The 25539-nt window shown below is 51.4% G+C and overlaps 6 protein-coding genes across 6 annotated transcripts; 5 read left to right on the top strand and 1 right to left on the bottom strand.

Moving 5' to 3' along the window:
• Positions 1–185: 185 nt before the first annotated feature.
• On the bottom strand, positions 186–1599 carry N7509_002998 (putative C2H2 finger domain protein; the record flags this gene model as incomplete). The annotated part of the gene is made up of 2 exons (XM_056627635.1): positions 186–308; positions 382–1599. The coding sequence occupies 2 exons, from the start codon at positions 1597–1599 to the stop codon at positions 186–188; spliced, it is 1341 nt and encodes a 446-aa protein (XP_056493430.1).
• Positions 1600–3910: 2311 nt separating this feature from the next.
• Positions 3911–4228, top strand: N7509_002997 (uncharacterized protein; the record flags this gene model as incomplete). The annotated part of the gene is made up of 1 exon (XM_056627634.1): positions 3911–4228. The coding sequence occupies one exon, from the start codon at positions 3911–3913 to the stop codon at positions 4226–4228; it is 318 nt and encodes a 105-aa protein (XP_056493429.1).
• Positions 4229–5343: 1115 nt separating this feature from the next.
• Positions 5344–6248, top strand: N7509_002996 (dienelactone hydrolase family protein; the record flags this gene model as incomplete). The annotated part of the gene is made up of 4 exons (XM_056627633.1): positions 5344–5446; positions 5524–5571; positions 5639–5712; positions 5742–6248. The coding sequence occupies 4 exons, from the start codon at positions 5344–5346 to the stop codon at positions 6246–6248; spliced, it is 732 nt and encodes a 243-aa protein (XP_056493428.1).
• Positions 6249–6763: 515 nt separating this feature from the next.
• On the top strand, positions 6764–9850 carry N7509_002995 (uncharacterized protein; the record flags this gene model as incomplete). Its single annotated transcript, XM_056627632.1, has 1 exon — positions 6764–9850. One exon carries the CDS (start codon positions 6764–6766, stop codon positions 9848–9850), a length of 3087 nt encoding a protein of 1028 aa, XP_056493427.1.
• A 5680-nt stretch (positions 9851–15530) lies between these two features.
• On the top strand, positions 15531–16840 carry N7509_002994 (putative C6 finger domain protein; the record flags this gene model as incomplete). The annotated part of the gene is made up of 3 exons (XM_056627631.1): positions 15531–15633; positions 15771–16112; positions 16212–16840. 3 exons carry the CDS (start codon positions 15531–15533, stop codon positions 16838–16840), a joined length of 1074 nt encoding a protein of 357 aa, XP_056493426.1.
• Positions 16841–22104: 5264 nt separating this feature from the next.
• N7509_002993 (Nitrogen regulatory protein nrfA) lies at positions 22105–24843 on the top strand (the record flags this gene model as incomplete). Its single annotated transcript, XM_056627630.1, is given in 3 exon segments — positions 22105–22520; positions 22628–24536; positions 24547–24843. 3 exon segments carry the CDS (start codon positions 22105–22107, stop codon positions 24841–24843), a joined length of 2622 nt encoding a protein of 873 aa, XP_056493425.1.
• Between the last annotated feature and the right edge of the window lie 696 nt (positions 24844–25539).

Genomic DNA, 25539 nt, shown 5'->3' with positions numbered 1-25539 from the left:
CCCGACTCCCCCAGGCCACTGTGGGTCCCCGAATCCGTCGTCCGCGTTTCCTCCCCGAAGATAGATACAGGAGGGGAGGGGAGTACCCGATGGTCGATGGTAGATGGTATGTGGTATGTAGTAGATGGTATGGGAGCAACGGCGGATGCGGAGATGCCACAGGGATGCAGAAACCAATCAATTCACTAGACCCGCCCGTTGAGGATGGGACTGCCGTCTTCGCTGTGACCTTCTCCTTTGAGATCGGGGTTGTGGTTGGTCGAATCTGAGTCGCCGTCCTTGCCGCAGCCCTTGACTAGAATGTGCCTCTGTGAGAAGTTAGTGGGGGGTTCCAAGGCGGTTTGATGATAGTATATGAAAAAGTAGATTCCATATGCATACCTTGAGGGCATCCTTTCTGGAGAAACTCTTATCGCAGTGCGAGCATGGGAAAGGCTTGACGGCCAGATGAATTCGCTTATGCCGCTTGAGATCATGGTTTCGATTGAAGCTCTGAGGGCATTGGTCGCATTTGAATGGACGATCGGCCGCGGGGGCGGGCATGCCATGAGGTGGCGGATGACCCCCATAGAGATGCTGCGCACTGGCGACATGTCCGCTGTTGAAACCCGGCAGCAACCCAGGTTGCATGCCGCCCATCATCGACATGGGGCTGTTGGGACTATGGACATTGGTCATGACGGGACCATTCATGGCGGGGAGCGAGTACGACGGCCACGGTTGGCGCGGATAGGCGAGGGGTGGTTGGCCGCCAGGACTTTGCGCAGACATGCGCGCCTGTGGATGAATGCCCAAACCGGCGGGGCTCATGGCGTGGGGGCCGCCATACATCGGGGAGAAGCCAGTTTGATGCGGACTGGGCATATGGGGTGATGTACCGTACATGGGAGGTCCTTTCGGGGTGCCATAGGGGTCGTTGGATGGCAACGGGGCGGGCGAGGTCGCGTGGCCGTGGCCGTGGCCGTGGCCGTGACCTTGATAGAGAGCCATGGAAGACGGGGGAGCGGGCAAAGCCTGTGGGAAAGTCAACGAGGGTGTCTCGAATGGCTGCGACAGCCCATCCGCGGAAACGGGAGCCATCGCGATGGCCGAACGACCCACCATCCCAGACGGCGAGTAGGAGTTGCGTTGTGAGTAGGCCGGGTTGATCCCAGACCACGAGACGGCACTGGCCCCTCCTGCACCCGCCGTGCCCGTCCCTTGAGCACCGTATGGCGTGCTGGGCCAATAGGTCGGCGGCAGATCGGACGACGAGACTGGGGCAAGTGAGTGGGACACGGCGGTCTCGCCAGACTGGTTTGTGGCCGGGGGTGTCAGCAGGTTGCCCACACTCACATTGGCGGGAGGATGCGAAGCCGGGGGTAGATTGTGTTGATTATGATGCAGATTGGAGGGTATCGAGGACCACTTCCCTGCGGGTTGATTCTGGTGAATATTGGTGGAGTAATGGGCGTTATGGGCGTTGGCGTTGGCGTTGGTGGTGGCCGCCAGGGTAAATGGTGGCGGAGGCAACTCAAAGCTGGGGAGTGTGGGAGCCGCGGGACGACGAGTATTTAATGTTAACGAATGGGCAGCCGATAAGTCCAGAGCCGACCCCATCGCCGGGGTGGCAGACGGATTGACGGCGAGAGTCGCCAGGTTGGAGGTATCGCGAGCGAAAAGCTCTTCGGGAATGGCGGAGGGAAGAACGGCGACAGCAGCAGCAGCGGCGGCGGCGGCCACAGGTAGACCGTACGAGGTAGTTCCGTGTAAAGACCAATCTCGACCTTCAGATAGGGCCCCCGAAGGGCTCGAAGGATCCAGGAGGGGCGAGTGTCGATCGCGGAGGGTTGCGATCGGAGAGCACTGATGACAGTGGAGTGGTGGCGGTGGTGGTGGTGGAGGAGGTGGTAGAGAGGATTATCAGGAGATTAGAAGGAGGAGAAGAGAAGAGAAGAGAAAGAGAAAGGAGGTCACGGTCGAGAGCGCATGATAAAATGGGGGTGGGAGGAAGTGAAGTGAAGTGTAGAGAGGAGAGTGTAGAGAGAAGAGAAGAGTGGAGCGTGGCGTCGAGGCGCGCGGGGAAGAGAATATAAGGAGAGTACGGAGTAGGAACAGAACAGAACAGAACAGTTAGGGATTTGGGTACGATATCAGAGTTAATTTGGGCGATAGCATCTAGTATTCTAAAAAGAATAAATAGGATGGACGAGAAGGGTTAGAGTAAACGAGTTGAGTAAATAAAAACGGAATAAAAAGAATAAAAAGAATGGATAGGCCCACGGTCGGTGCGGGCCTGGAACGTGGTTGACATACGCAGAGTATAGCTAGCGAAGCGTAGCGAGCTAGTATATACTAGAATACTATCTACTATCTACTATATACTATATACTATATGTATGAGTATTCTATATAATTTATTATTAGTATCTTAGAACATTATCAAATAATATTCACCCAACCATTAGGGTTTTAGGGGCCCCAAAAAGAGGGTTTATGTTGGCGGTGGTGGTGGTAGTGTATGTATATACTGTATAGTATCATACACCCGTGTGCATCCAGAGTCTACTCCGTAGTCTATTGCTGTATAGTATACAGTATACACTGTACGGCGTATACTATACCGCGTATAGCAACAACAGACATCTCTGGCGAGCAAATCCCCGCCTCTGATTGGCCCATCCCCCCCCATCCCCCCCCAATTCACCGGTCATCTGCCACACTCGGCCCCCACCCGAGACTTTCCTCGCTTTCGGTCTAAGACCAACCCTCTGCTTCTCTCTCTTCTCCTCTCTCCACTCTCCACTCTCCTCCACCCTCCTCCACCAATCGTTCCTCGTATCCAGTCCCCAGTCCCCGGTTCGTCGGGTCCAGATCGCGGAGCGAAACAGAGCGAGAGAGGTGAGAGGAGATGAGAGAGTGTAAGACCTAAGACCTAAGGTGAGATGAGTCCTCCCTCCTCCCCTTGTATGGTCCCTGATCCATGGTCCATATGGTCCATCCTTTGATCCCCACTTCCCATATGGCAAATCGATTACGGATGTGTATCTGACTACGGAGTAGACTCTGACTAGACTCTGTCTACTCCGTCTACTCCGTACTTCTCCGCCTCTCGATCAATCTCGCCTCCTTTCACTTTGCCCTCTTCCATGGAACACCCCGCTGTCAGGCAAATGGCAAAATTCAATTTGGGCACTGACACTGACACCTGATGGATCCATCGCTCGCTCCGTCCCGTTTGGCGGTGCCTGTGCTTTGCTTGTGCTTGTGCTTTTGCCTCTCCAGCATGCCGCGCATCCCTAGTCTCCTTTAGCCTCTCCTGGGCATGCCGACAGTAGGCTCCTTTTCTACTTTCCAGTTACTTTGGGATTACATTTGGACTGATTTGATGAGTCCATGGGATTCCCATGCCCTGCCCCACTGTATCACAATCGGGTCTGCATGGGTTCGTGCAATTGCCCACTGCCCTGCCCTGGGCAGTGGGTAAGATTGCATTCCATAATAATAATAATAATAATAATAATAGGAAATAATACAGTAATCACACCGAGCACTCCCATCAGTACGGGCAATATCAGCAAAGTAATTTAAAAAGGGGCAAAGCAAAGGCAAAGCAAAGGCAAAACTTAGACACGGAGCTCCCGGAAGGGTCTCCGTGCATTCCTCCCATTCCATTCCACTAAATCCTTTGTCTTTTTTTGTTTCTAGCGTCTCGGGTATTCAGGGCTCCAGGGCTCCATCGCTCCATCGCTCCAGTCCAAAACACCCGAGGGTCGCAGTGCTCCGTCGCATCGCTAACAGTAATAGTCTCGGACGGCCTACCGCTCTCGTCTCGAATTCCGGAACAAAGCAATGTAAACAAAGGCTGGGAGTACAGTACGAGTAGGAAAACAGGAAATAGGGGAGGGCCATACGGGGATACTCTCTCAAAATGAGAGTATCACCATCCACCACACTCCCACCACCCACCACCCACCACCCCATCACCATCACCACCACGATCGTCGATCGCAGCCCACCATCGATCCGGTTCATCGCCGATTTGCTGTCGGGCTCCAATCTCATGCAAGGCGGCTCCAGCTCCGGTCCTGGCCCTGATGTGACAGCGCGAGTGGATCTCGCTCGAGCCATGCGATCGTCAAATTCACGTCGGTTCATCCCGGTGGCTTCGGGCGTCGCGGCTGGCGTCGACGCCCTCCTGCCGATCCGTCGCCAGTGGCACTCTCCTAGCCAGTGCCAGTGCTCCTAGCTACTGAACTCGGGAGATCTACACTGACTGTTGGAGTGTGGGTATATAAACCCAGTACTCCATAGTCTGTAGGGCAGAGTGAGGAGTTGGCAGGGCAGGGTGCAGGGGGTGAAAGGAGTGGTGGTGGTGGTGGTGGTGGTGGGGAGCCACCTGCAGTAACTCAGTATGTACTGTACTAGTACTGTAGTGTATACATAGCAGACCCATCCATATTATCGCTTCGATTCTCTTCTTCTTTTTTTTCTTTTTTTTTCACCTTTCTCCTTTTCTCCAGAGCTGAGAGTGGAGCACCTGGGCAAGTGATGAGTCGAGCGTCCGTGGCAAACAGACTGCAACTGGAATTGGTGGATGGAGCAACGGCCAGTAATACGAGATGCGATGGAGTGCTCTAGAATACACACATAATATATAGAATATTAATATATACATACATGTACATGTTCAAAACTCAGGCTACGCAGTACCGAAGCACTAGTAGCATGCAGCATTCCTGGATATCCAGGGAGGCCATACTCCAGGGCATAGTACTACTAGTATTCCTATTATACTATACTATTCCAGGCACAAGGCAGTGTAGTGTTGTACTTGGACTTGTTGGCATTCGATTACAGTAATCATTCAAGTTCTAGAGGCTATCTAGACGGGTGTCATTGGCAGATGAAGTAGTAGTACTACTAGTAGTATAGCTGGAAGCCCAGAATATGTACCTGCTACACGCTACTTAGTAGCAATATATATCTTCTCTGCCAGTGGCATCCATGGACCGTGACCCGAACTCGATCTTCAAGTTAAACAACAGTTACTCACCTGGGCAGTCTCAGTGATTAATACTTATTGAGTATATATTTTAATGAGTAGTGTCTACAGATACTATTATTATACTATACTACTACTACTACGATTCATATAGGCTACCTAGGTATGTTGCTTCGATGACATCATCCGGCGGGGTTGACTCCAACAGTTCGCACTTCCGCGTGAACTCTTCCACTTCATTCAAGTTTACTCACTTACACACTTACACACTTACACACTACACTCACACTACCACTACCCACCATGTCTGGAATTAGCAAAGCTTGCTGCTCGTTCGTCTCCAATGCTACCCACTACCTATGCCATTCACATCCACTGACCGTGACAACAGCATCCCGCCTGTCGTGTCCAAGGGCTACCAGGCCAAGGGCAGCTACCAAACTATCAATGGCCTGAAGACATGTATGTGGAACTTGAACTTGAACTTGATACAGCTCAGTGCAATCTTCTCCCAACGCTAACCACTTGAACTACTCCAGACGTCACCGGCCCCGCGACTGCCACCAAGGCCATCCTGGTCGTCTACGGTGAGTCCTACCTACCCTTCCACCTGGAAACTGGCTTTGAATCCATCGCTAACAATGCAATCGGTAGACATCTTCGGCTTCTTTGACCAAACCATCCAAGGCGCCGACATCCTCGCCACCTCCAACGACCAGAAATACCGCGTCTACATTCCTGACTTCTTCGAAGGCAGTCCCGCCGACATCTCCTGGTACCCCCCCCCACTACCGACGAGCACAAGCAAAAGCTGGGCAACTTCTTCCAGACCCAGGCTGCCCCTCCTAAAACCCTCTCCAAGATCCCCGACATCGTCAAGGAGGCCAACCAGGCCGCCCCCGGCGGAACCTTCCAATCCTGGTCCATCCTGGGCTTCTGCTGGGGCGGAAAGATCGCGGCCCTCTCCGCTGGCGCCGATAACAAGATCTTCAAAGCGGCGGCACAGTGCCATCCCGCAATGGTCGATCCCAATGATGCCAAGACCATCAATGTGCCTTTCGCCTGTCTGGCGTCCAAGGACGAACCGGCCGATGACGTGAAGGCCTTCAAGGCGAACCTGACGGTGCCCAACCATGTGGAGACATTCTCGACGCAGATTCACGGCTGGATGGCCGCTCGTTCTGATCTGGAAGATCCCGAGGTTGTCAAGGAGTATGAGCGTGGGTACAAGACGGTGCTGGACTTTTTCCACAGCCACGCTTAATGAGGTGCATATATGAATTCGGCGATTGGATTCCCTGAATAGTTACGCATCGAGTGAAATGAATTTATGTACAATGCCAAGTATTTTCCATGCCAGTGGAGAGAGTCAAGTTCCGAGTCTTTCAATAAACGCGGGAAGGGAAAGCGAAGTACGGAGTAGACGAGCAACGAAAGAAACCTTGGCAATTGACCTCTATCGCCGCTAAACCAAACACCAATTAGAGTCTAGCAGCTAAAAAATTTCAAAACAATATTTTCTCCCTTCTTCTCGATCTGCAATCGGCCCAAACTCGGGTATATCGGCCCATCTGCCGTTTGCCGTCCCCGTTGCATTTTGGCAGTTCCGTCGCGTGCCGAGGATCAGTGGGGCCGCCTTCACTCTTGACTACTTCAACCCACTTCACTGCTTCAACCTAGTACGACAGAGCATACATTGACACAGCATACACTCACATTGAACATAATATATCATCCAAGACTTGCAAGTGCATTTGATATGTGCTAGGCGACTTTCTAATGCCTCTCTTCGGGCGACGTCGTTCCCTGTCGCTGGCCGACGAGGGTAGCAGCACACAGCAACTCCCATATCATCCGGCCTTGGGCTCTCACGAAGCGAAAGAAGGAATCCTTCATGGTCTATTTCGCAGACATAGTGAAGATTCGCTATCTCCGGGCGCACCCCAGCGTCAAAAAAAGCAGGTTCGTTCACTCACGCAATCTCCTCCCATCTCTGTGACGGGAATACTGACAGGAATCCAGAATCATGAAACCCCGTCTCATAGCGACCTAGACAGATCCCAGAGACGAAGAGGCCGAGATGAATCTTGTCAGAGCTCCGGAGATTCCACCCCAAGTACCCCGAATGACGCGTCGGCTGCAGCTCAAACCGAGCCAAAGCAACCGGGGAACATCCAGGATTATCTGGAGCACCGAATTGAAATGGCTAGCAAGCCACGAGAAAACCTTGATTCGAATGTTCCCGTGGATGATCGCATTCTAAGCAAAAAGGAGATCATGGCGATCCTCTCAGGAGCACCACATTTCTTACTGGAACGGGGCAAGCATAAACGCTGGTATCCCCAAGTGATTTTCCCCTGGGATGACCATAATCCATCAATCCAGCGGATGCTGGATCGCAAACCCCTCTCCCACCCGGCATTCGTATTATGTACACTTCATGCGCATCTGCCCGTACCAGACGACTGGGCCGTGAGAGGGGGCGTACCAACTCCAATCGAATGTTGGGGTCGAAGCGACGCTTCCAAAAGAGCCACGTTCGATGTTGGCATATTCGAAGTCCCAAATATGCTTGGAAATAATGGCCGAGAACCGGGGACTGTGGGCTTTCGACATTTCCTCGAATTGCCAATGTCGGACGCAAGACGATACACTGGTCCGGAAGAGCCACGCCAGGCCCCCAATATCGCGAGCCTGAATTCTCTTCCCGCAACGGAGGCTTTTGATCTCATGGAGAAATACAACAGACCTTATTCGCAGTGCCTGAGCGGGGCCATCTATGACCGGCGACAACTGATCCGAGATGGTCCGAATGCCTGGAAGCGCATCGGAGTCCGCGACATCAACTTACCGTCTTTGGCAAAACGGATCAATCGTTTGCGGCAGATTCGTCGCGATGTGCTCCTTGACGGTTCAACGAATACCATACTCGATTTTGAAACATCGCACGAGCAGTATAACCTGCTTCATTCGCAGTTTCTCTACCCCCGCCCACCACTGGCAGAAGTGATGCCAGGACACCCCCAAAGTATCAAGTCTCAGATCAAAACGTTAGCTACGGTGTTGGCTACTCCTGGAGCATGGGTGGATTTCAGTTTGCCTGAATGGCGCTTTCGGGCCGGTCAGCTTCTTTGGGAAGTACCTCGTCAGGGAACAACCTCGAAGACGTCAAAAGAATCATGGATAAATGATGGTATGGAGAGGAAGTGGCTGCTGGTTCAGCTGCTTCTTGCAACCGAGCTACTATTGCGCCTGGATGCCTTTGTCCGCGTTGATATGCTTCGCGATCCCCATGGTGGCCAGATGACCGTTCAAGAAGTATACAACTTTGATAAACTTCGCGAAGGCAAGGTGAACTGGGATCTTGTTGTCGTACGCCGCTTTCTTGACAATCTCGAGATCGAATGCCCATCAACCTCGCCAGCGGCGGCGGCTGAACCAAATACACCCACCAAAACAGCTCGATTTTCTTTCTTTGAGTCCATCGGCCGTCATATCTCTTCTGTCACCGAAAAAGCCGATTTATGTTCCCCCTGGCAATGCCATATAAGCTCGCCTCACACCCGCCAACAACTTGAAGGGTTATACAACTTCGCCGAGAATATCGGCTGGCCAAAGATGGATGCGATACGGTCTACCTTTGAAGTAAAGCTACAAAAAAACAGGAGTATATTCTTCACTCAGCCGAACAAAATCCCTCGCGACAAGGAACATGCACCCAGCCAGCCCAGTGCGGCGCTACTGGTTGACGCAAAGGAAATGTATAGCCGTAGCCCATCACGCCGTTGCGTTCGGCTCCACAGCGAGTGTTCAGATGATGGCGATCTGCAAGATGGTGAGCCTTTTGGCTGGATTTCTCGAAGCTGGCTGTCTGGATTTGTGATTCCTGGCGAAGCCATCTGCCACCTCCTAATTGGGACGCTACTCGAAAACGACGAAGAGGCGATGCAGCAGCTTGGCCCGATGGCGAATCTCTACGGTGGCTTTGCCTACGCAGGACGCAGTTGGTGGAGCAAATCGTGCATTGTTGGGCGTGTCTTGTCTAGTCTGCAAAGTACCAAAACTTGCATGGGGTGGGTCGGAAGTGATATACTTCCCCGCGATGCGACTACATTGGAGGTACTAGGAAATGGTTGGTTTGAAGTTGCGGTTGAAAACCCGTTGGAGCGGTCGGGAAAACCCAGAATCAAGCAAGGAGGGAAGCTTGCGGCTGAGTCGACACCGCTGGGGATGGGAGATATCACAGCTGATGCATTCACTTTGCCCATTGACCTACCACCGCCGGCGACAACTACCGTCAGCTTGGGTGCATTAACCTTGTCAGTCAGCACCTTGATTAATCGAGGCATCACAGCCAGTGAGGAGACATCGCTTTCTTTCTCCTTACAGGGAGAGGGAAATTCCTCGACTGCAGTATCCTTCCCACTGAAGCATAACGTGCGATTTATATCAGCCCATGCATGCCGCCCACCGCTCGGCTTTACATCACACCATCACCCTCACCACGACCAACCATTGGAAGACGATGCTGCGGCTGATAACGGCCAAGAGAAACCCTCGACTTGGGGTCAGTATACACGTCTCCCCGGGCATCCCTTACACCGGTCTTTCCCGTATCAACATGTGCAACTTGACGCCCTCCCCAACCATCGGGGCCCGCAAGCCACAACGGGGTCCAGTGCAGACAAGGAAGTGCTAGTCATCGACGCCCGTGGTCCTGGGACCAAGGAAACTTTTGTGCGAGCCTGGTGTGCCTCAATTGGCAGCCACGCGCTCATCGGTCGTGCGGGGCGAACCTGCGTGGCATGCTGTGTGCGAGAGGCAAGGGCAGTGGATGTTCAGGTCGTGGTGCGAGTCGGGGAGTGAGCGAGCGAGATTTGCCTTCAATCGTCGTCACAGCACCAGCGATCATCTCACCATTATCCTCTCGCCATCGTTGTTGATAAACATAAACTCGCCCCTTCGCGACGATCCCTTCCACATGGCTTGTCAAGAAAGGGGGGGCAAAAAAAGTAAGGCCGCACCTCAGGTGGCAAAATGGAGATGTACAGTAGGAACTTACTCCGTACTCCATACAAAGAGGGGGAGGGAGGGGGAAATGAGTAGATTTCCTTAATGGCAGTTACTATGCGAAAGCTTTTGTGATTTTGACTTCCCCGTTCTGTTTCGTGGGGAAGATATCTCGGCATTTCGCCGGTAAGCCCCTATTTTGGGGGGACAAGATGTACCATGACCTACTACGGCGTAGCAGATTGGGTCCCCATTTGCCCGGTCGAGCCGGTGCGAGACTTCGGGCAGAAGAATCGATAAGCAAGCCCATCATTTCACAATTAAGATGAGCTCTGGTCATCGCGCGACACCCAGAAAGGAAGGAAAATCAGGTAGCCGAAGTTCCAGAGCTCCATTGCATCGACAACATAGTGGCACGCATGTGGCAGGGAACCACTTCATACATACTCAGTACTCGTACAATAGTTATGTCGGAAGTTTAACCAATCAAGATGGGCAAGGAAAATTGAGCCATATCCATAATCATGCTCAGCAGAACGAATCAAAGACATCAGGGAACAGGAAGCCATGTCCACTCCAAGCTCCCCGATTAGGATCCACGCATAGGGCAGTGCAGACCCAGAGGAAAATTTTTCTTCCTGGGGGACGCGTAAGTGCGAGTTGCAGGTTTACACCAAACGGCCAAATAAGGACAAGGGCCCGAAAATGGTGAAACAACGGACTCCCCGTTGGACCCACGCCAAGGGACCAGTGAGGGTCTTACATCGAGGGTCCACCACGATCGGAATAACCGGACAGATCTCGAGAAGACGAAGTACGGAGAGGAGAGGGGACGCTGAAGACGTACTGTATCTCTCCCCGTGCTCCGTAGAGGGAGTGTAGATGCGAGGCATCCGATCTAAACTTTGGGATATGGAGACTCCATATTTGAAGGATGGACTGTACTGGTAATAATAGTTATAGTTTGTCGCAGAGTCTACTGTACATACACCTCCTTGGTGGAGTTGTAAATCTTCGAGACGTCGTCTTTTGCCTTCCATTTGAATGATCCATGTCATCCAGTTTTGGACAATCTAGGGCTTCCGAAGGACTATCCGAAAAAGACACCGTGCGGAAGCTTGCCATGACATAGTAGGAATACTCGTACTCGCCGAAACAGCCGCAAGAAAGCAATCGATACATGATAGAAAACATCCATCCTCCGGATACTAGCATCTCAAAGCAGTATCAATGCCGAAGGATTCTACATAGAAGGTGTGGGCAGACAAGAACAGTGGGCAGACAATCGATGCAGGATGCGCGCCATAAAAACCAAAGAAGCAATCCCGCGCCCGGCAGTTAGATTTTGGCAGGCAGCCTGATTAATTTGCTAAACCTATTGTGGTCTAGCGAGAGGGTCAAGCGTGCACGTCAGCCAGTCGACGGAGATGTTGTCCGGATAGAGAAGGGTCTGTACGAAAGGCTTGTAACAGTGTTTGAGATAGGTACAAGATGTCCTACGAGAGCGTTGGATGTATCTCTGCCGTTGGAGAATAGCTACCAGCCAACTTAAGATTCACCGGCCTGCTATCATCTTGGAACCATCTACTGATTTACTATTTTACTCCGGATGAATACTCAACTAGTGGCTAGAGGCGAGCCAAATCGGATGTCTCAGATGTCTCCAGAGATTCAATTCAGCCCTGGACCCTGGTTTCATGAACCGATCGCCGCGACGTTTCAACCGAGGGCCGAAGCCTTCTTTTTTGCGCTCATTTTTCCACCTCATTTTCTACAATTCTATTTTATTCTCCGACATGTGGCCGGAAAAAGTCCCACACCAGATCTCGCACCAACTGCAACTGCAAATGCACCCCGACCTCTTGGGATACATGTACATATTTGCCCCTCCTCCCTTGATGGCCAATCACCAAGCGACTTCTGGCTTGTAACAAGGTCCGGGCTGCCGTCGATCGTGCACCCATAACGTGGCCATGCGGGGCTTCTATCTTCTCCAAAAGGGCGGTCGGAGGAGGAAAGCATACTCGTATGGCTCCATGAGAGTACTTCGTAGGTGGGAATGGGAATACTCGTCCGGAGTGATGCAGACGCAACCACCCCTTCGGTCAGAATGATGGTCTAAGGTGATTGGCTACGGCCATGTCTTCTCACATAATTCCAATTCATGAATGGCTAAGATCGCCTCGCCAAAAAGGCTGTTAATTTACAGCTCTACTCAACAGATCATCGGGGAGGAGGAGAGGAAGATGGAGGTGATGGAGATGATGGAGATGATGGAGCAGGATGAGCAGTACGAGTACATACTACATAGGAGGGGAAGGGACATCGCCGATGCCCACCCCCTTTTTTTGGGTTGATTGGCTTACGATTTGGGGGTGACAGGATGACTTGCTATACTTTATCCCCTCTTTGTCTTTCTGGGCTCCATCGCAGATCGCTAGCCCCTTTCCACCACGAGGTGATAGTCCGGATCGTAGAACGTCCCTTACCCTTCCGAGGTTCCTTTCCGCGTGTTTGCCCCATGCAAAATGGAAGCTCGCTTGAGGCTTCGAAGAACAAAAAAGAACGACGATCGTGGAACACCATACCTCGTTCCGACGGGGGCCAAGGGTCAATTCTGTAACACGCTACGGCGTTGCGACGATCCTTAATTAAACCTTGACCACCGGATCCACCATAGCGGGTCCTTGTTACAGACTCAGACTCGATCGCTTCCTGCATCTGCCCTGGCCCCCCATCCCTGTCGTTGCGAATAACTAGATGCGTGCAGTGGTGACCAATGTCTTTTTCAAGCCTTTCGGACTGCTCTCCCACTTGGGCGTAGTCGCTAGAAGCGAAGGTTTCTGGGCGGTGATTTCATACTCGGTCTCCTCCGTGGGAACTAAACCAACAGAGGATGCACAGGATGCTACGAGCTCGTAATTACTTACTGCACTTACTCCATCATGTACACCGTACACATATGTACTTCGAGTCGAGGCTGAGCCACTCCAGCTGAACCCCAACTATACTCCATCTACTCCGTAAGAAAGTTCGATATTAGGATTGACCTGATTGACCGACTGGGGCCTGTCAATCCAAGGTACGACGGGGGGGTCCGATGGGGGCTCCGCGTAACTCTCTGCGGGTACAAAGAGTGACTAAGGAGCGATCCTTTCCCATTGGCGGCTGGATTGGAGAAGCTGTTGGCATGGCTGATTGTTTCAACGCAGTTGAAGTTAAATGTGGAGGGGGCAAAATAACGTACACGAGTTCGAACCTTGTTTGGTTAACGGAAGGCGATGTCATCGACATCCACTAGGGAGATTAAGCTACGGCGCCGGTCAAGGTTTCGAAAAAGAAAAGAATCCCCGTCGAAAAGGGGGTTGTAGGCTAGACCAGTTCCGAAATGGTAGAGTAAAATGTAAAATGATAATCAACTTGAAAGAGAAGTACTCTACGGCGTACGAAAGATTAGTTACATTTGTGGCCGAAGTACTCCGCAGTACTCCGTAGATTGAAAAGAAACAAAGAAAGCATACGGAGCACGGAGTACAGTACAAATATCTCAAACAGGAGCAGAAAGAAATTAAACGATCTGATTCATCGCGTGCTGGGCTCGGTCGGGGCTAATACAACATCAGCCGTGGACCCTGAATCTGTTTTTAGCATCGCATCTCTGGTTCGGTAATGGTGGATTTCCGTTTGGAATTTCTCCACGGCGGACTCCGATGTCTACCAAAGATGAATGTAGGCAGGGGGATCTTAATGAAGCGGTAATTTCTGCTTTTTCTTGAAGGCGTGGAAGGCCAGGAAAATCGATCCCAATTGTACGGCACACTATACAGTATGACGCTATACTGTTTGGACCGATAGACTGTCTTCTCGAAGCCACCAAGGTTCTAGTCTAGTGTGATCACCTCCGGAAATAACCAGAGAGAGAAGGTTCTTTATGGAAGAGGGGCATAGGAACAACAAGCTCATTGGTTCTAAGAGCCGACCCAAGCTCGCGTCGCCAATCAACCCGGGACTTTGAAGGACGCATTCCCCAGTCCATCAAGGATTGACTGGTGCATAATAATACTCGTACCCAGCTAGAGTTGGGTCTGGCACAGAGGACAAGGCCTCTGGCCACATGCATCCACCCACCCCACTGTGTCAGGGCTCCCAGACCATGGTTCCTCGTCGCCTCATTTGCCATGAACCAGCCCTGGGGGGTCTATCATACGCAATCAGGGGCTATTCCAAGTTACATAATCGGGGCCATGGCGGTACGGGGATGTACATACTCGTGGGCCCCCGACTGCTTATGCACATCTGTCCATTAGATGTGTTTTCCATCTTGCCATCGGGGCAAACGAATTGAGGAGGTATTGAATCAAGAAATAGTCGGGGAGAAAAAGGAGATATGCACTACCAGAGTCTATTTCGAAGAATCAAGTACCCCAAGTATGAATTTAAAAGTAAATCTACATAAAAGGAAGTTCTCCCCTGAGATCATCGATACTCCATGACCTGCAGTTGAGTTGGGCCAAGTCGATACATCCTTCTTCGTCCTAGTGTCGGTCTGATGCAGAGCCACTGTGTTCCACGTCTGGTGGAAGGGGTACAAAACTGTGGGATTTTAAATTTTTTTGGGATTTTCTTTTTTGATTTTGATTTTTCCCTTTTCCCGTTTGAATCATATTTTGTATTTTTTGTTTTATTTTTATTTTTTTCTGAACAGCAAAGCAGTCCCTCTCACCCAAAAAATAAAATAACAAAACCAGTCCTTGGGTCGTTTCACCCCGCGATTAGCTTGTTCTTCTCCCTCGACTCTATAGGACATCTTTCCTACCCTTCATCTTTTTTTATTTTTTTATTTTTTTTTATTCTCGCCATCCACTTCATTCACTCCTTAGGCTCTTGATTCATCCTTTTTTATTTTCCTTTTTCTATTCTATTTTTTATACCTTTTTTTTACTAATCTCCTTCTGGTGGTTGTCTTCTTCTGAAACTGTTCGATCTCCAAACCATCACGCGTCAATCTAGAACCCTAACCAACACCCCCCTTTCAATGAAGCACTCTAATTATACTCTATAATTATCTCATTGATTAATTGCTTACCACGGTATCAACGGGGATTTTGCGGACCATACCAATTTATTCTCAACCATCAATCACTTGCTCCATCGCGACGGTTGCAGTGTCTCTTTTTACTCTCGAAACACGGCGGAGTCCCCCCCCCCTCATCCTCCACCGTCGCTTTCTCTCTCCCCTCCTTTCCTCCCACCTTTTCGATACACGTCGACAGGCCTCTGAAACACGCGATAATCCAGACACTGCCGCATCGACTTACCGGTGGATCTCCGAGTATACTCAAAACAATTGGGAGGAGGTTATTCCGGCGCATTATTCATTCCACCCTCAACCATCTCCAACCATCTCTCCGCGTGGCCTGAATGGCCCACCTTTTCCACTTGAATCGCTCTACTCTGATCTCGATACCTCCTCGTGCGCTTTTGATGCGCCTAGGTCTGTGGTGGTGGTAATATTTCGCTTTTGCTCGTGGGAGCTATGCCCGCGGTCGTCGAGGCGATGGCAACAACACCGAATTCCGCTATGGACAACGATAAGAAACGCAATAAGTTGGGATATCATCGGACATCTGTCGCATGTGGTCAGTATAAATTCTTGAGATCCGGTTATCTTTTGCGCATTGCGCCGACCCCAGGCGAATTGTGAAATGCGAATGCGAATGCGCTGCTTAGCACGTCATCACAATTATTCACATGCTTATACTTTCTTGCCTCGCAGTGCATTGCCGACGTCGCAAGATTCGATGTTTAGTCGCGGCGGACGATACTCAAGGCCGATGTGAGAATTGTATTCGGCTACGTAAGGAATGCCAGTTTTTCCCAGTCGATCAGCAACCGCCAATTGAGAAGAAGTCGCGGCCAAGTTCGCGATTGGAGTCGCAACCGGGGGATCACTCGGTGACAACACCTATATCATCATCCCCAACCAACTTAAACCCGGATTCCGTCGAAGCTTTCTATCCGTATTCGCCAATGTCAATGAATGCGTCTTCCGCGCAGGATATGACCGGCTTCAACCCCGCTGGATATCCTGCAACCCCGATGTCGGGATTCCCAACTGGTAGGTATCGAATATCGATCAGTGCGCTCGCCCTACCCCGGAATATTGCGCGAAACTAGCTTTCTTTCAACGGATTTGAGATCTGACCGAACCTTATAGATCGAGCCATGGCCCCAGGAGAATTCTCCGGCCATCCAACAATGGAAACCGGAGTGCCCTGGGATGAGTTCACAACGATATCCGACCCCCAGATGCTAGCCACAATAGCCGCCAACAAAGGACAGATGATGAATCTCGCACCGGGTGTCTGGAATCCAAACGGCATGCCTCCAGCGTCGGGTCTTCCTCCAACATCGCCCATGTCTGGCGCATCACCAATGGCAGCTCAAGCGCAATCCATGAACCCGACTCCAGCATACACAGTGCAACCCGATGGATCGGTTTGGCCTGTACCGCCACAACAACCATCGCGAACAATGAGTTATCCCGGTCAAGCAGACATGAGCTCATCGTATCCGAGTCAATTCCCGCAACACCAGCAGCAGCAAATGCCACCGGACCTCAAGCGAAGGATGACGACTCCAACACACCCCACCGGATCAAACCCTGAAATGCAAGCCGGACCGGGTTCAGTCTCTTACCCACCTCAAGCAGGCATGGGATATGCCCAATGGCCCATGAACACCATGCCCGTGAACGTGGTTCCATACCCGATGTACACAGGTGAAGCAGTTCAACAACCTCCATACCCCCCAATGGGACACCCGCCAGGTCGATCAGGTCCCTAACATAAGGAGGACTGGGGGTGTATTTCAACACCATGAAAGCCGAGTCCCTCCAACGGCACTTTGCCAACCATATTCAATTCTCCTCCCTTCAACCTTCACTTCGAGTTCGGTCATTTGTCACCTTGCACCATTCCTAGACGGCTTGTTTCATTTCTAATACCCAGTGGGATACACATCTGTTTATCACATTCTTGTGATTCTTTCTCTTCAATATCCATTCCCCCATATCCTAACCGTTATCATACCTCTTTTTATCTTTTTATCTTTTTTTTTTTCGCCTTATCCTCATACACCGTGGCAGGTCTGCTTTCGCAGCTAGTCATTAGCGGGCGCAAGGGTTTTCGGGTGGCATATTCATGCATATTCTTTTTTTCTTCTCTCTTTTCACATGGCATGGCCCATCTTGTCTGACGGGCTCTTTTCTTTATCATTTCTTTGCACCGGAGGACTTTTGTTTTTCTTTCTCTTTTTCCTTTTCGATTTTCCCCTTTCCCCTTATCATCTTCTCTTTTTGCAATTCTTCTACAGTTGGTCACACGCTCCTCGATATAATCCCGAGACATCGCGTGCCGACCGCAGAAGATTGTTTCGGGCACCCTATAGACTTTCTTTTGAACTTTTCTCTCTTCCATTTCTTATCTTCATCTTCATGTCTGCAGCCCGGTGGTACTATACTTGTGCGTGTTGGTTTTGGCCACATATTCAAGGGGATACCAGTCAATGCCAACTGGTTCGGGCGACGAGGACTGGATGAAATGTCTCCGAGTCGGTCTCGATTAAACTTGACGCCCCAGGCTCAAGTCAAGACAGACACTGTTATGAGCCACTTTGACAGGAGACAGCCATGTTACGACGTTATTGATTTCACCCAATTGGGATTGCATTACTGTATATATTATATTATATTCGATACATGGAACTGGAACTGCATGTCTACTACTAGTAACTACCACTTTCAAGTTACAACTTGTCTAGTATTCAAGTTCACTTGGCGATAGTCGAAAATAATCGGATCAAATGTGATCAAATCACCCCAAGTCCAATGCCCATGCTCACTGCACTCCCTCCCCAACGGTTCCCAAAGGTTCCAGTAGTTTGAATCCAATCTCCACGAGTGGAGCTCTAGCCGAAGTTAATTGCAGATAAGAAGAAACACTGCCACACTGACAGTCGCGCCATGGCAACGGTCGGCCTTACGCTAATTGGGAGTGAATTGCCTCGCCTCAGCACACCTCAGGGGTAGCCATTCTAAGATTCAAGTCCGGAGAATCTTCTACTCTGGTGGCGAGACTGGTGAACTTGTTTCTCTCGATTTAAGACTTTGTCAAGAAGAACGGGGATAGCGCAATGACGACGTCAGTCCATCAATACTTAATCTAGGCACTGCTCCGGGGCAATTTCGGCGTCGCGATGATCGCTTGCTTCAGATGGTCCATGCTCCAGCGAAGATGGAGCGAGGCGCGGCCTTGGGCAGCATTGCGCCCCCTGTATTCAAGCTCCATGTGTTCAAGAGGGAGGTGAATGGCGTTGAGTTGAGATTTTCCTTGCCCATGCTAGTCTGTTGTCAAGCCCACCTGCCTATCATAGACTTTCTCCGGTTGTCTCCAGCAATAATGACACCGTTGAAGATGGAGATTGTCCGCGACCGACGCTCCCAATGTTGTTCCCGGGGTGTGAACTGGTTTGGATCACCAGAGACAAATTATTTTTGGCCCTACGTATGCTGTAGTTTTGAGCAATTCTATGTATACCCCCCAAGGGATCCCAACCGATCCCATCCCATCCCTAGTTAGCCCCTGACATGTGAGTACGACGTTATGATAGTATGATTAGCTATCGGCCCTATGAAAGACAACTGCTCCTCGAATCTATGAGGCATCTCCGAGGAGATTTCGCTGCTAGGATTCGCTGAGACTGGTGGTGACGTGATCGATTGGGAGATTCGAGGCTGATAAAGTCGATGGCGTCAGGCAACTTTTGGTCTATCACATCTTCTTCTGCTGCCGCAGCAGCATATCAGCCCTTATATGAAGGATCTGTCAGACGCAAGGCATCTCCAGAGTAGATATGTGCAGAGATACCAGGAAGATACGAATTTTCCCTTCCAATGACAGCGATCAGATGGGTATCTTTCTGTCGACGACACATCGAAATGGATTATCAACCATCCCTGTATCTGCACAGCCTACCAGAGACAGTCTCGCGGGGAGATAAGACCCGGCCGCGGAGACAATGCGGCACGGAGGATCACCCGGGGGATCCGTCGGAGAGCGATTTCTGGGGTTGAAACCTGGAGATAGGCGATGGTGGCTGCTATCAAGGGGTATCAGTCCAGCACTTGGTCAACGACGAGTGCATCCTCAGTGGCTATGGCAGGGGACAGATCAGAAGATAAGGATCCTTCAAACTGCCCAGGGCCTACCAGGGCCTACCAGGGTAAGGGTTATGGGGCAGTATCGGTGCAACTCTGATCATCCCAGCCCCGGTCATTGTTATCAGCGATATGCAGCAGACTTATCTTGGCTGTGAGTTGGTCGAGCACAGAATCGGCAGGGGTCGGATCTGCCACGATTTCCCAAAGTTTGCTGTTGGGCAGAGTCACGCCTTATCGAAACGTTTTCGGGTGATAAACGCACGGTCAAGGCAACATATAAAGAGCGGTCCCCAGCAGAGGCTGAATTTTTGGTTCCCCAGACTCAAGTCTGCAATGGGGAAGGTGAGGACCAGAGGGCGAGCTGAGGCGAAAGAGTATTTTTCACAAGCCTTCACCAGCAACCTTCACACTATTTTTCCCCCCCTGACCTGGCTCGAGTGGAATGAACCGAGTGGTCAACTGGAGTGGATGGTCCATATGCGCGGTGCGATTTCCTTCGTCCACGCTCTGCTCGGGGCAACCCAGCTCTGATATGGAACCTGTCACCTTCCTTGCACGCTGAAATTCACCCATAACCGCTGAAGCCGATCAAAAAAAAAAAAGCAAGCGAGCTTCAGTGCTCCCTTCCCTCCCTCCCCCCCCCCCGGGAGTTTCTGGACCGGGAATAAGACGGACACAAGTACCGGCTGTTAACGGGTGGACAGCCCACAACCATCAATCATGCAGGACGCCACCAGCAGGAGCAGCAGAAGCAGCAGCAGCACTAATGGTGGGAGAAATCGAGCGGTATCAGACAGATTGGTGTTATCAAGCAGAGAGTGGCAAGGCCGTGATGACCCCCCCTGCTAGTGTTGATGGAGCCCCCCCTTTCCCCCCACACAGGACCGATCCCCGACCATACAGATCAGAGATGGGAGTTGGAACACATGCGACAGTCAGACAGCAGATAAGATGAACGGGATTGGGAGTCCAGCCAAGGACCAGCAAGCCAATGAAAGGCAAGCTGGGGGGGGAGATCAACGCGCCTATCAGGATGACCACGGCTAATTAGCATTAGCAGTTGGATTCGCTGTTATCATTGCTTATCTCCTGGGGGCATGCGATGCATGTGGATCGGTGGGGCAATGACGGGCGCAGGATTGGCGATGATGTCGTTGTGAGAGGTCAATGGGGGGGGGTTTGAATGGATGTATGCGATTGAAGTGGTTTTGAGAGGGAGGGAGAAAAGGGGAAGATGGAGAGAGGAAGTGAGTGAGTGAGTTAAGTGTGACTGAGTATTCAACTCAGCTGATCTGAGAGAGGGAGTTGGTCAAACCGGAAAGAGCGAAGGTCGGAGTTACCGAAAAGGCAACGCCGTTCGTTCCTGCCCCAGGCTGACCAATACACTGGTATTACCATTATTACATGGAATTACCTTGGATTACCTTGGATTACCTCGGGTAAGATCGGAGCCCGGTGAACACTGCTCCTCAGCACTAACCTAGCACTAACCCAGCAATATACTTAGTACCAGACTGACTCGACGTTATTGCGGATCCGCTGGCCCTAGAGTATTCTTATCTCTGGACACCTTATGATATACCATTATGTACTGTATACATGTTCTGCATTATGAGCTGACTACTGTATGACAGAGTAACAGTATGAATAGACCATTCATAGTATAAAGTACTAGCTATAGTATACCATACTATTCTGCTAGTAGTATGCTATATCATATACTATTGTAGCATATGTTGACATCGCTCTATACTCCGACTCACAGACCATGTCTCCATCCGGAGGAGTTCCAGATGGCTCCACCGGTATCTGCGGTTCGGAAAAGGCTGGCATCCACTGCTATACTGGTACTCCAGTACCAGTAGACTAGTAGTAGACCAGTCTGGCTATTATCTACCCCAATTCTACGGAGTATATCATATATATTATAATACTATGAGTATACTCTGTATACTCTATATCTGTACCCATAAGACGTATGTATCGGACTCGGCCCGAAGGCTAGACCGGCCGCGGCTTTGGTCAACCGCGTCTGTTTAGCCTCAAATCCATCCACTCCGATTCGTGGACTCTGCAGTCAAGCAGCAGGAGTAATCAATTTAGAAAATAACATGATTCGGGATATCCAGTGACAAAGTACGAAAGTGCACTCATATATACTTCTATATGGAGTCGAGGGGAACACATACTAGTAAGTAAACGACTCCCGTAGTTCTCTGTGTAATGGTAATACCAGATTACCCATACACCTCCATACACCCCATACACCACGAGCGGAAATCGCAGTGTTGGAAAGAGTCGCAGTCGCAGACATATCATCTTCACTTCACTCCACTCCTCCATTCCAATTCCCTTTCTCTTTCTTTTCCTCTTTCTCTCCCTCTCCCCCAATATCCCCACCCCTCCCTCGTGGTCAACTCGTCTTGTCCCATTCTTCCGAATTGCTCAATCGCCTTATTGAGCATTCTTCTCCCCTTCCGCCTCCGCTCGGCGCCACACTCTCGCCTGTCGCATTCTTCCGGGGCATGAGCGTCTGGAGGGTCTAGCCCCCCCTCCAACGACTCGACACGACTCCAGACAAGGTCAATTTGGATATACGGGGTTGGAATTTTGTGTGAAGGTCCTTTCTCAAAGACCCCCCCAGCTTATCCCACATCGATCGGCCTGGTCGATACAGACCCTGGTCGCGGGCTGCGCCATCCTGCCAATCGTCGTGCTTAGCGTCACTCGATCATCTATTTTCGACAAGGGTCTCGTTTACGGCGGGTACGGGGGAATTCCAATTCAAACCGTTTGATTCATTTCATTCGGGGTGTGCCAGCTTGATCTCTTCCCCCTCCCTTCGCCTTCGCTCCCCTCTTCTCCTTCTCCCCTCCATTACTCCCACTCTATGGAGGGTATCAACCATGCCGGGCATGGGGCCGCCCGACCGCAGAATCCCGGCTTGCCTTTCTTCGGTCTCGACGACCCTCACATGATTCCCGATGACTTCTCCTTCGGTTCGCCTTTTAGTCCGACCGATTCTAATCAATCCAACACCAACGATAATCCCCTTCAGGATCCCATTTTTCCGGAGTGGAAGACCGGTGCCCCGCGCGGTGGCGATAACCCCGGTGATTTGCAAAAAGAAGATCCCTTGGCTGCTCAGATCTGGAGGCTCTACACTCGAACAAAGTCCCAACTACCAAACCAGGAGCGCATGGAAAACCTGACCTGGCGAATGATGGCCATGAGTTTAAAACGCAAGGAACGGGAACAGTTGGCTCTGGCTCAGCAGCAACAACAGCAGCAGCAGCAACAGGCGAGGTACCTTGGCCCCATCTCTCTCACACCCCCATGTTTTCCCCCTCCCTCCCCTCCACAAAAATCCCACAGTGAAATCCGGGGGGCACCTTGCTCACCTTGGCTTGCAGGACCGCACAAACGAACACCGAGGACCATAGCCCCGCTCCCAGTGGTATTGCGCAACTACGTCTGTCCGACCATGACCACCAGATGAATATGGATACCACGCCGGATGGGATGAACCTGGATGACTTTATCGTCCCCTTCGACTCCCCGGTCGACTATTCCTCACATCCCGCCGTTGACCGCCACTTCACCGCGACTCCTACCGCGGCCTCCGCGTCGATCCCTATCAAGTCCCGTAAAGATCACCAAGAGCAAATGATCGATTCCGCCGCCGCAGCGTCATTCCCACACCCCGCGCCGGACCAGCGAAAAAACAGCGAGTTTGGCTATGTGACTCGCCGAGTTCGCAAGACCAGTGTGGACGAGCGCCAGTTCTTTGCTGGCCTCGCCGTACCCACTCGGAAACGACCTGCAGAGGCGTCTCCTCAGGTGCCACCCGTCTCGAACGCCATGATGGCACAGCACGCCGGGCTGACGACCGGCTTGCCGGATTACTCTCTCGACCAACCCTCCGCCTTCACCATGCCCGGAAATGGTACTGTTGGTGGCGGCCCGCGGCGTCACCAACATCATCATACAGCGTCCGGCATCCCTTTCAGCCTGGACACATTTGGCATGGGCGATGACTCTGCGATCCACTCGGCTGGCCCGTACCAGCAGCACTTCACCTTCTCGCCCTCCGACTCTCCCATGACCGCCAGCAATCCGTTTACCAGTCTTTATGCGCAAACACCACTTGCATCTTCGCTCAACTCTACAGAGTTCTTTTCTCCGCCGCCATCGGGATACCAATCAACGGTTTCCACCCCCCAGCCGATCTATGAGGGAGAGCAATCCATATTTTTCAATGATGCGTCGACAGCCGAGTCTCAACCACACCGCCGAGTCCCCAACTATATCCAGCAACGGTCGTCCAACCTGTCGGCATCCCTGCAACCGCGTCAAATGTTTAGCTCGAACGGCGAGTACCAGTCACCGGTGCCAGGTCAACCGATTCACTCTGGATTCTCTATGCCGCAGCAGCATGTCGACCCGTCACATGTGCTCGGCAATGGCGAATATTCTACCACTGCGCCCTCGGGCAACATGTTCACTTTTGGTGGTGACTCGGACAATGAAGATGACGACAGCCACACTTTTGAGCGTGGAGGAATCGCCATGCCCAACGATTTCTCATCCATGGACGACCCCAGTGATATTGGTGCTGGCTTGACTTGGGATGCAGGATTTCCTGGGTCTGTCCAGTCCTTACCGGGATTCACTGGTCAACATCGCAAACATGTCACCATTGGATCTACTGATATGATTGACAGCCCTGGAGAATGGCAGCACGCAGGAAGCTTGGGTCGTGGGCATGGCTCGGCTGCCTCAGTCAGTGACGTGCGCAATCGCGATCGTCAGCAGAAAATCGCTCGCACCTCGTCCACCCCCAACGCTCAGCAGCTACTCCGCCAAAGCATGAATGGACAGAACAGCCAGCCTCCCACAAACCACCCATCCCCCAGTACCCCTCCTGAATCTGGTCTTAGCAGCGCCGTGCCTTCGCGCCCGCCGAGCCCCGGTGGTTCCAAAAACGGTGATCCCAACGCCGGGCCCACGACGTGTACGAACTGTTTCACCCAAACCACCCCGCTTTGGCGACGCAACCCTGAGGGCCAGCCACTGTGCAATGCTTGTGGCCTGTTCCTAAAGCTTCACGGTGTAGTTCGCCCTCTCTCCTTGAAGACAGATGTTATAAAAAAACGCAACCGCAGCAGCGCGAACACCTTGGCTGTTGGTTCCTCCCGCTCTTCCAAGAAAACATCTCGAAAGAACTCCATACAGCAAGCTTCTCTCAGCGCAGTTGCCTCCCGCACCCCCAGTAACAATGCATCCGAATCACCGCCCGCGATCGCCGGATCCAGCACTGCAGTCAAATCAGGCGTGGTTCCCATCGCCGCTGCTCCCCCCCAAAGCTGGCCCTCCCGCCGGTGTTGCCCAAGCTCGCGCTGGTGTGCAAGTAGCGCCTCGACGACAACGCCGCCTCGAAAAGGCGCCTACGGGATCTGAGCAGGATCCCGAAGACAACTATAGGGTCAATGCGCCAACCAGCCGATCTAAGGTCGTTCCTCTAGCGCCCGCTATGCCACCCCCAGCAGCCGCCAACCCGGCCAATCACAGTATCGCAGGTGGCCAGGGTGCAAGCCAAGAATGGGAATGGCTGACAATGAGTCTGTGAACGATTTTCTTTCTTGTTTTCGGTTGACCGACGCTATTTCGTTTCTTGATCTCCTTTCTCGAGTCGATGCGACCATGACGGGGTTGGCCACCACTCCTCTAATCTCATTCATACACGACTAATGTCCTCCCGGTGGACCATCGATATCTTACTCCATTCCGCATCGCATCGCATCCGTGATCTTACTCATGCTTTCTCCTCTTTTCTTCCACCGAGCCATTTCTATTTATCCATCTCTTTTCTGTTTGTCTTTCTTACGTTGCTTTTGATGATCTCTGTGATTTGATTGATACAATCGCGTCTGTCCGGATCCCGAACTGATTGTTCTGTCCTGGTCTCCCATTTTGTTTCGTTCTGCTTTCTTATGTGCAGTTCGGGACTGGGCAGAAGTGCGCATCTCTCCTGTTTTTTTTTGATTTAATTTGCTTTGATCCCATTTCTGGTTTGATGTTCTCTGATGTTTACTTATGGTATTTATGCAACGCTAGCCCTGGTGTGTTGGGATTCTTCTTCTTTTTCTTTTCTTGATTTTATTAGACTTCAATTTGATGATTTTTACGACTGCTTCTGTCCACGACTCTTCGACGCAGTGCTTATAAGTAGTGCAGTAGTGCAGCAGTAGTTAACAAGTAGTATCTGTCAGTTGTAATTATCTTCACTAAAGTTGAATAGTTCTGTACATACAAGACTACTAGT

The sequence above is a fragment of the Penicillium cosmopolitanum genome, assembly GCF_028827165.1.
Source record: "Penicillium cosmopolitanum strain IBT 29677 chromosome Unknown utg000004l:1.0-4361866.0:1.0-4365735.0, whole genome shotgun sequence".
Taxonomy (NCBI): Eukaryota; Fungi; Ascomycota; class Eurotiomycetes; order Eurotiales; family Aspergillaceae; genus Penicillium; species Penicillium cosmopolitanum.
Note: the sequence above shows the minus strand (reverse complement) of the source record. Positions and strands in the feature narration are given on the sequence as shown.